Here is a 10,817-nt window from a genome sequence, read left to right as displayed (position 1 = left end):
CCCCCCACAGGGCAGGGGGGACTCAGAGCAGGGCTGGCTGCGTAGGGCCACCACCCGCCCCCAGCCTGCCAGCCAGAGGGGACTGATGACCGTGTATGATATCAGTGTTGTATATTTTTGACCCATAGAGCTACCTAACTTTCATATCTCTTCTTCATCCTTCTCTCCTTCCCAATCTCCTCCATCCCTCCTGCTGGAAATTTCTGCACGCGGGGAAATGTCCGCAGCAGGGCAAGGGGACATGTCGCCTCGGGAAGGTCCCTATTAAAGCTACGATCTCTTGAGTTTCCAATGCTTTGTTCTCCCATCGCCTCCACAGAGGGTTTGGTCGGGTTTGTCTGGGCCTGTAGGCTTTCCAAAATATCCCTCCAGCTCAACCTCATATCACTGTCCCCACCATGATTCAGACGCTACTCCATCCCCATACGCAAGCTGTTCCTACACACCACCATCACTGCATTGGGAAGGGAAAAGCAAGACTGGTCAGGGGACCTCAAGAGGGATTTCCCAATTTCTCCTCCTGGGGACTCTCTAGGTTTTAAGGTTGTCTTACAACCAACCACCTCCTTCCCCATGAGCACCTTCAGCAGTTGCAGCTGGGACAGCATCGGGACAGTCCTCATTCACCCCGCTCTTTTCCACCTTCCACTGAGCCCCAGCTCACCAAGCTCCCACCCCTTCACCTTGGACTATTTATCCCTTCCTCTAAATCTCCCTTTCTCATCACCTCCCAGCCCAGCTCCAACAGGAAAATCCGTCTCTTGGCCTGCATCCCTGCATGTAGCAGGTGTGGGAGGTGGAGAGGAATTTGGCTTCTCCTTCTCCAGGAGATGTTTTCCAAGAGCAGCAAAGCACCTCACCAGGTCTGTCCAGGGCACGGCCATGGGGAGCACTCCAGGTGGGGTATTAATAAGGGCCACAGGTCTTCAGTTGAAGGGTTGGCAGATGGACCCACCAGCCACCTGCAGAGACATAGCTGGAGGCGTCTCCTCTCTGCCCCACTGGGCAGCCAGAGAAGGCTGAATTCAGTCCCAGCAAGCCCATGCTTGGGTGGCCAAGGCTCCTAGCTGACCCACAGGACCCAAATTCAACTGAAGCCTGAAAAGCAAAGCCAAAATAACACACCAGGCCCTTTAGCACCTTCCCCTGATGGCACACATCTCCAGCAGGCAACACACCAACATGCATCTCTGTGCAACGAGCCCCTCCTGCCTCAGCTCCAAGGGTGTACAGGTGACATCTCTCCTTGTTGCAATCTGCAGTAGCCTTGGACTACGTGGCCCTTTACGTACACTGAATACAACTTTATACATTTTTCCAGCCCACCAACCTACACATCCGTCCCCCATGGTATATTGGGCTCTTGTGCAGCAGGACATACATATTGTCCCCGTTTTACACCCAGGGAAACTGAGGTACGCTTGCACGCTCGCATCTGGTCGGGCAAAGCAGGGCAGAGCAAGGTCAGCCCCGGACAGGGCACCCTGTTGGAGGCACTCTCAAGCCTTTCTGGAGTTGGCCAAAGGTGTCCCAAGGTTCTCCAGGCTCAGCCTTTCTGATGCCCAGGGCTGTCTAGAGGAGCCTCGGCACAGCAAGGAGCGACAGAGGGATTTGCTCAGAGAAATCATTGCTTTGAGCAGAAAGTTGAAGAGGTTTTCCCCTGTGCTCCCCAGTGAGGGCCAGTGGAGCACTGGCCCAGGCTTGAAATGGGCTTTTCCCCACCATCCACTGCCGTGAGGATCTGCATCAGCCCTACTTGGGGTCCTTTCCCAACAGGGGGTTAGACAAGGGGAACATCTCAGCCCCGTGCTAGTGCCTGGAAATTAAAACAACACATGCCTGAGGCTCGCGCTGGGTCTTTCTTCTGCTCCCCTTTAATGAAGGCAATTAACATTGCAGCGACACGATGAGAGCAGATGAGCCAAGGCATGTGCTGGCACCAGTCTGTGTTTTCACGTGTAAAGCTGAGATGGGGACAGCAGATACCAGCTGAGAGCGAGTGATGGGGAAAGCAGAGATCCTCCCTCCCCAGCTGCATCCCAGTGGGGGAGTCTCACCCACACCCGGCACTGCCTTGGACAAACCCTTCCAAAATTAATCTTCCTTCTCAACCTCTGCCAAGCGGGACCGGGGATTGCTTGGAGGGGCTGAGACACAGGCGGAGGGTGGAGGAGCCAGATTTCCTGAGGAAGCTGGATGGAAATAGGAGCGCTGAAATCTCCACCAGCAGCCACCTGGCTCTGGGAGCACATGGAGCCAAGGCCGCTGTGCCGGGGAAGAACAGCGTTGCTGTTTGGGGTGATATGTGCAGTTTTGTAAAAGTCAAGTGAGGATTCATTTTTTTCCTGCTGTTTCATGCAGGGACAAAACCCAAACTCTCGGTATTGCCCTCAAAAAAAGCAGTTTCTTCAGGTGTGGTCATGCAGCTGCTGCATGCTCTCTCTGACCAACATATCTTTCTGCTTCCACTGCTGGGTCCCTTCCAGCCTCTTCATAATCCTTCCGCCAGGCAGCCAGCTCTTCCCTGGCCTCCAGGAACCCCCCTGTCATCCTTCTCCTCCTCCATGTGCCCATACTCAAAGGCCTCCTTCACCCATATCAGAGCAAACCAGAGATGCTGCAGTGGTTTAGGCAACACCTCGGGTCGAACCCCGTTTTGGGATCAAGGAGGTCCCACGCCCATCTGGTGAGGAAAGGATTCAGGCAGTGTAACCCAACGGGCATTGAGCATCTGGCCAAAAATGCACTCCTGCTGTGTGAAGATGTACCCACGTTCACACACACAGGGTCTTGGCTAGATAAACCAAGCTGATTTCCAGCAGTCACCAGGGGTAGAGTTATCCCATGTTCCTCAGGACAGACAGCACCAAGAACGTGGTGGCCTCGCCGAGGGTTACGTCAGGAGCTGAGCCCTAAGTAGGAGGGTGAGATGCACTTCAGGCTGCAGATACACCTAGAGGGAACCATGAGAGACTCCTCCTGGAATGTCCAGCCCTGCTCCTGCGATGTCCTATCCTGCTCCTGGGACGTCCTGTCCTGCTCTGACTTGGGCCAGGTGGGGCTGTGTTCACATAGAGGCAGCCTCCCTGTCTTAAGCCTAGATGAGATTTTAAAACTTACGTTTCTGGCCTTTGGGACATCCCATGTCCATGAGTTTCTTGCTTTCATGTATGCTGCATGGAAAATAAAACCATTGTCCATCGGCAATGTGACAGTCTCATTGGTGCCTCTAAGTCCCGGCATTACGCCATGTAGTGTCACGTCTCTCCTCAGCTGTCCCAAGTCCTCCAGAACATCCATCAGCCCCACACCATGTAACAGCCTCAGCATCTCTCATGAATTTTTGCCACCTACTGCTCTTATCCCTGTTTTAGAGAAGGGACGCTGAGGAACAGAGAAGTCCCCTCTCCCACCAGTGTGCCAGCAGCGAACAGATCCTGCGCTCCTCTCTGGCAGCGGGACCCAGCTCCATGGGGCAGGCTGGGGACACCTCTGGTTTCTGCACTGACCATGGCTTGGGGTCAGGGAGGGGGATGCTCCAAAACTCAGACATGGCCAGGGTAGGTGGGTTGTGTTTTCAGGAGCCAGCACTGCCATGGAGCCTTCAGAGCCTGGCTTTCTCATGGCATCAATGCTGGAGAAGCCGTCCCAGCCCCACGGCCAAGGCAGCAGCCCCCTCCTGCAACTCCTGTCCGTCCCCAGGAGTTTCAACAGATGTGCTGTTTGCATTTGGAAAAAGGGGGATGGAAAGTAGAAAGCACATTTCCAGTCCTGAAGATTGAAAAGAAAGTCTTAAAAACGAGCCTCATTCTTTAAAGAAATAAAACCAGATACTCTTCCAAAAAAAACAAACAAAAAAAAAACCCCACTATTCAAAGCTCTTTTCCTGATTTCACAGAAAGTGCTCTTAGACACCACGGGGAAAGCAATGCTGCATGAGTAGTTAAAAGCCAAAGAAACTCCAAAGTCCATGGGTCTGCAGGTGCAAGTCACTCCAAGCACCTGGATTACCCCACATGGCTGCTACTCCCAGGGCAGAAACACCTGAACCCTCTGCCAGCAGGTGCTGGCAGGAGGAGGAGGAGGCCCTTCAGCAGAGATCCCAGCTCTGCCTGCTATAAAAGGCCCAAGAGGGAGGTGGACAAGGTGTGCCCTCAGGGAGGTGGTTGTGATTGTGGTGAGGAGCCCAGGTGGTTCAGAGCCATGGTGAGTAGCTGTGGGGCTTGGTTTTGCTCCCTGAGAGCCATGGCTGGTCCTTCCTAGCTCTGGAGGAGGATGGAGCTGGAGGGAGCTTTTCTTTCCAGCTCAGGGAAGGTGTCTTGCCCTTGGCTGTGGGTTTCCTTGGGGATGAAAGTGGTTGTGGGTTATGGAGGAGCATATGGTGGGCCCTGGAGAAGGGGCTTCTGGGGGTGCAGAGCTTGTGCTTGGGAGCTGCCCTCTGGAGCTGGGTTGGCCTTGCAAGCCTGGTTTGCAACTCTTCCTGGCCTGGGGAAGACTATCCTGCTGCAACGGCTTCAGATCTGCCTGTTCCCCTGTAGGAAGATACTTTAAAGGTCTTGGTGGGGTTAAATGGTGACATAGCTCAGTCTTGGATCAGATAGGTGCCCATCTGGATCTGCTGTGAAGCTGGGGCAGATGTGGAGCAGGGGATGAAGGTCTCCCCTTGCGGAGATTGGCTCAGCATTCCTGTTCTGGCCCTGGGCTGGTGGGTGGCTGTGGCTGTCACAGAACTGTTTGTGTCAGAAGAGAAATGCAGTCGTGGCTGAGGACTGATCCATTGGACTCCAACCCTCAGGGCAGGACCCTCTGCTCTCGTGTAGGCTGTTGCTTCCCTATTTCTGTGCTTTGTAGGGATCCTGCTGGGCCAAGCTTCTCGCGAGAAAAGTTGAGAGTTGCTGTGCTGGGTCTCCAGCAGCCCAGTGTCCTGCCCAGGCCACAGCAGGCAGACTAAACCTTTGGTAACCCCATTTGAGACTTCCCTACCTTGTAGCTCAGGGCTTCCTGAACTGGATGTGGGTTTTTTCCCCAGTAAGCCTCAGTGGAAGTCTCTAGTCCAGCCTCCCTGAACCCCAAAGCTTGGTTTTCACAGCCTCCTGGGCCAAGGAGTTCAAGAGCTCAACCACACTTTCTGCATGAGAACTCCTCCTTTCGCTTCAAGCCAAGAGCGGTTGATTCATGGGACAACTGCTAGTCTTGTATGGAGAAGATGAAGAATTGGTCCCTACCCATCCTAGCTGGGATCCTCTCTAGCTGTCTCCAGCTAGCTAGAGATTCTCTGTGGCTGCATCTGGTCTAAACGGAGATGAGAAACTACTCTGATAGTCAATACTCAAAGCTCAGCATTGCAGGCTTCTACCGTCGGAGAGAGGCAGAGGTCGTCTGCTGCTGCTGCCCATGTGGGTGGGGAGAAGTCTGCCCCTACCACCCTGGGAAGGGCCTGGGGGGAGTGTTGGCACTGCTGCCTAAGGCTGGCTGGGCTGAATCATTCCCTCCTCCCCAGGTGAAGTACCTGGGAAGGCTGTCTGTGCCCTGTCTTCTGCCCTAAGGCAAGATCAGCAGAGTCAAGAGAAGAAACCATGAGCAGTTGGACTTGACAGCTGTCACGTGCTGGGCTTGGTGGCCTGCTCCTGGGAACAGGGCTGTCCAGGAATGGAATGAGAGTGCTGGGATGCAGAGGGACCTACCGCAATGCCCTAATCTCTGCCTTTGTGGGAGATAAAGCATCTCATCAGAGAGACGTTGCTAGTTCAGCAGCTCTTGGGTGCCACCAAGCTGGGTTAGTGCTCCTGTTGGTTGTTGGCCATGTGCTCTATAAAGACACCCAGAAGTGCCAGCCTTAGTCTAACTTGTCAGAGCACGTTCATAACCTCCTCTTTTCTCCTGCCCCCACGCAGAGGGAGTGCATTTCTGTCCACATCGGCCAGGCTGGCGTCCAGATGGGCAATTCTTGTTGGGAACTGTATTGCCTGGAGCATGGTATCAAGCCAGATGGCATCATCTCCCCCACTGCATCCCCAGGGCAAACAGACTCTTCCTTTGGGACCTTCTTCAGTGATACAGGCTCAGGGAAGTATGTGCCCAGAGCAATATTTGTTGACCTGGAGCCTTCTGTCATTGGTAAGTCATGGAAGGTCTCCAAACCTCTTGAGGGGAGCAGGGGTGGGGACTACCTTCTCTGCCCTGAGGTGTTGTGTTGGCCACCTAAACTGGTAGTAAGGCTACCAGCTTCCATGTGAAACTGCATCTAAATTAGTGCAATTAACTTGGCAGACAGTGGATCTTGTGCCAGTGACCCTCATGAGATCCCATCTTCCTCCAGATGAGATCAGGACTGGGACCTACCGCACACTCTTCCACCCGGAGCAGCTCATTAATGGCAAAGAAGATGCTGCCAACAACTATGCTCGGGGCCACTACAGCATTGGGAAGGAGATCATTGACTCGGTCGTTGACAAGGCTCGGAAAATGGTAACAACTCTGTAGAGGGTCTTCTGCATTAGTGCTCTGGTTACTGTTGCCTTGGCCATCAAGAGATGCAATGGGGGGAAGAATATCTTGGTCAGCTTGACCATGCCACTGTGGTCTGGAGCAACATGGTGGGATTCATGTGGGTGTGTGTCTTGCTGGTTGGGACTGAAGGAGTAAACAAGTGACTGAAGATGCCATCTTAGTGGCCTTCAGACTCTTCCTAATCTTCTTGACTGCTACTGTCATGGGTATCTATTTGACCCTGTATGACATTCTCTCAGGCCAGGCCTTTCTTCCTGGTTAAATGGGAGATGATTTAAAAGCAGCTGCATTTGCTGTGTCTAAGAGATCTCACCTGTTAGAAGTGGAAGCCGTGGGGGGGAGAAAACAAAAAGATGTGTTAAACTTGATGGTTAAACACAGTATTTTAGCTTAACTGAAGTCCAATGAGACCAGAATAGCTCCACTCACTTGGTCCTTCTGGTCTTTTCCTTGGGGCTGCAGACTGAGCAGTGCAGTGGACTGCAAGGGTTCCTGGTCTTCCACAGCTTTGGGGGAGGTACAGGCTCTGGGTTCACCTCCCTCCTCATGGAACGGCTCTCCGTGGAGTACAGCAAGAAGTCCAAGCTGGAGTTCTCTGTGTATCCAGCCCCACAGGTCTCCACGGCAGTGGTGGAGCCCTACAACTCCATCCTCACCACACACACCACCCTGGAGCACTCAGACTGCTCCTTCATGGTGGACAACGAAGCCATCTATGACATCTGTAACCGCAACCTGGACATCGAGCGTCCCACCTACACCAACCTCAACAGGCTGATTGGGCAGATAGTCTCGTCGGTCACTGCCTCCTTAAGATTTAACGGTGCTTTGAATGTTGACCTGACTGAGTTTCAGACCAACCTGGTGCCCTACCCACGGATACACTTCCCACTCACCACCTATGCACCCATCATCTCTGCAGAGAAAGCCTACCACGAGCAGCTGTCGGTGCCAGAGATCACCAATGCTTGCTTTGAGTTCTCCAACCAGATGGTGAAATGTGACCCGCGCCGTGGCAAGTACATGGCATGCTGCCTGCTGTACCGGGGCGATGTGGTGCCCAAGGATGTGAACGCAGCCATTGCAGCCATCAAAACACGCCGGTCGATCCAGTTTGTGGACTGGTGCCCCACGGGCTTCAAGGTGGGTATCAACTACCAACCTCCCACGGTGGTGCCCGGGGGAGACCTGGCCAAGGTGCAGCGGGCTGTCTGCATGCTGAGCAACACCACGGCCATTGCGGAGGCGTGGGCCCGCCTGGACCACAAGTTTGACCTGATGTATGCCAAGCGAGCCTTTGTGCACTGGTACGTGGGGGAGGGCATGGAGGAGGGGGAGTTCTCAGAGGCCAGGGAGGACCTGGCTGCCTTGGAGAAGGATTATGAGGAGGTTGGAAGGGACTCGGCAGATGGAGAAGAAGACGAGGCTGATGAGGAATAGTATTTTTCACCTGTTGGAAGACAGTTTGGATGAAGCTTTTTGGATGCTACTCTTGCAATTCCTTCCAGAGAACGGAGTTGTGGGCTGGGTCTGAGGAATGGTGACTTGGATACTCTACAGCTTGGCCAAACGCAACTCTTTGGTCAAGACCTGTGTATGCAGAAAGCTGGCTGAATAAACGGTGACCAGCAAAACCTCTTCTCCTGTCTTGATGTGTGACCTAACTAGATCATGGGAGAGGTAGGGGGTGGTAGCTGCAGAGTGGTTCCCATGTTTCCTCGGTCACTGTGGTCCTACCCATAGGGCTTTCCTGCTTGTAGGTGCTGGGATGAGCCCAGGTAACTGGGGTGGGTGACAGCACAGTGTGACCCTTTGCCCTGGGGTGAAACTGCCGTGTTAAAACTGACACTGGGGTGATGATCCCACTTGGGCACTGGCTCCCGGTGGCCTCTCTGTGTGCTCAGTCACAGTTGGCTCTGGGTGTTCTGTGCTGCTCTCTGCTCCAAGGCACACCAGGGAGTGGGATCAGGCTTCTCTGGTCCCCTGCTGCCGTGCAGAGCCCTGCTAAAGCAATCCGTGTCCAGCTGCCAGGACTGGGATTGCCTGGAATTTCAACTGGGCTCAAGGATGAGAAATGAAATAGCTCTGCTGTCTGTCAGACCCCTGCAAAGGCAGCCAAACCATGTCCTAGCTCCAAGTCATAAAGCAAGGAGCCATCTCCCCAGTTAGACTTCTTACCTCTTGTGCTGGGTGATGAATGTGCCCCAGACATGATGCTAGAATTCCTGCCGACAGATAATGAGCTGAAAAAGGAGATTTAATTGATCTCTGTAGGTTCCTTGGACTGGAGCAGGTTATTTCTCCACTGGGGACTCTCCTGCCAGTAAGTGATCCAAGAAAAGGAGCTGGCTGGGCTATGGTGGGCAAGCTGGATCTGCAGTCAGGCTGTGATTGAAGGGCTGACAGTGTTGGCTCTGGGTTGCACTGGAAGAGGGTTTGAACAACCTGAGGCAAGAGCGGTGGGAGGTGGTTATTATTAAAGCCTGTCTCCACTTGCCATCACTCAGCTGGGCTCCTGGGGGTGGCAATCTCCCAAGGTGGGAGCTCCTGGGGGCTGTCTCACCTCCAGCTGCCCTCTGCTTGGGGGAGCCATGCTGTTGGGACTGGTGGACTGGCAATGTGATGGCTGCAGAAGAGGGAAGGAGCAATTCTGTACCTCCTTTGAGCCTCCTGGCCCCGCCAGATACAGTTTTATGTGCTGGGAAATGCCTCTCTGCAGAGGGCTGAGGTAGACCTCAAAGTGATGCTCAAACCTCCCTCCAGAGAGAAAAAAGAACAGGGTGGGGAGGAGAGAGAGGACAAAGCAGAAAAAAAAGTAGTTCAGGCAGGTGGAACAGCAGCTCTGCCTTCCCCTCCTGGGTACTGGGCCAGCACCTGAGTGAGTGTTATGTGATTATTTTATATTTTTTTGGTGGGGTGAGCTCTTCTTCTGCTCATTGCAGATGTCCTGGTATAGGGAACTTGTTTTGGAGTTCATGGTCTGACCTCCTTGTGGCATGCAGTCAAGGCAGATCATCTCAATGCTCACTAGTGCAGGGCTGCAGGAGAGAGTCTCAGCCACTGTACCAAGCTTGGTGGCCTGAGGTCACAGCTAGACAGTCTGATTTTTCTGACACTGGAAACGTTTAACCTCCATGGATCTGTCAAACACTCTGCTTTCTTGGAGGGTCAACCTCCTGCTCACTAAAAGTACTTTTTGGGGTTGTCTTTTTTTTTTTCTCTTCTTCTCATTTTCAATCTCCTGGTGTACCCACTAGCTCTTGAAGGCGGAGAGCTGGTGTGAGCTGGTGCACAGCTCTTACCCATGCTGGAAGTGGAGGAAAGGTCCAGCTGTTAGTCGGGTTGGGAACACATGCATCTCTGCAGCCACACCACTGTCCTGTCCACTGCCTTGAAGGCCTTGCAGCTCCATCAGAGCATTTTCGTGAATGTTCATGAGCTTCGGGCTCATCTGCTTGCAATGGCAGCAGGATCCTTTCTATCACATCTGTGTGTAATGGCCCAGAATTGATGATGGAGTGAGAGAGTTTGTCCCCCAGCCAGATGAAGACCAAGTCCCTCTGTGCTGAGCAACCACCCTGCTAAGCAGCCTTATCATCCCTGACCCCAGAAGGACCATGCACAGCTTTCCCCAGCCTGCTCTGGACACAGCTCTCTTCTTGCATCAGGCCATGGGATGGAAGCAAGAAGGAGCGGATGCTGCTGGATCAGGGCTGGATAGCACTAAGGAAGAGGGAACTTGCCCAAAACCTTGTGAGAAGTCAGTGGCAGAGCTCTACAGGCACCTCAAGCCTCCTCTCTACAGGACAACGATGAACAAATCTGCCTTGGCCCCTGTGGTCTACCCTTATTGCAATAATGAACTAGTGAATGAGTGGTGGTGGATGGGCTGGAGCAACATGGTGGAAACATAGATCCTTCAGGCTGCTCCATGTGTTGCTGTTTGGTGGGCACTTTTTTTATGACCAGCTTTGCTATTCCAGCACACAGGTAGGCACGATAAAGCTGAAGCTGTGCAAAGAAACCCGTGCTGCTCTTGGGCATGGATCTGGAGTATCCGCTGCTCATGGAGAGGACAAAGCATCGCCTATGGACATTGAGCTGGAGATGCCAACTCCACAAAAACCATGGGTTTGCTCTTCCTCCAAGGAAAATCCTTTCCTTCTCTCCCTCACTGCATCTGTGGGAGGGCAGAAGCAGGTCTGTGTTAATGGACATACCAGAGTAATCGATTTCAGTAATAAACAACTGCTCCAACTACATCAGCCCTGGTGCTGTGCTGGTTGCTTTCCAAGCTTCAGAAACAC

At 53.3% G+C, this 10,817-nt stretch overlaps 1 protein-coding gene across 1 annotated transcript; it reads left to right on the top strand.

The window, feature by feature from the left end:
* The first annotated feature begins 4,138 nt into the window (after nt 1-4,138).
* LOC141737666 (tubulin alpha chain-like) lies at nt 4,139-8,126 on the top strand. Its single transcript, XM_074572606.1, has 4 exons — nt 4,139-4,206; nt 5,895-6,117; nt 6,320-6,468; nt 6,973-8,126. Exons 1-4 carry the CDS (start codon nt 4,204-4,206, stop codon nt 7,948-7,950), a joined length of 1,353 nt encoding a protein of 450 aa, XP_074428707.1. The 5' UTR covers nt 4,139-4,203; the 3' UTR covers nt 7,951-8,126.
* Nucleotides 8,127-10,817: the final 2,691 nt, after the last annotated feature.

Source organism: Larus michahellis, chromosome 1 (assembly GCF_964199755.1).
Source record: "Larus michahellis chromosome 1, bLarMic1.1, whole genome shotgun sequence".
NCBI classification, from domain to species: Eukaryota; Metazoa; Chordata; class Aves; order Charadriiformes; family Laridae; genus Larus; species Larus michahellis.
The sequence above is the reverse complement of the archived record's forward strand: the minus strand, read 5'-3'. Positions and strand labels throughout refer to the sequence as shown.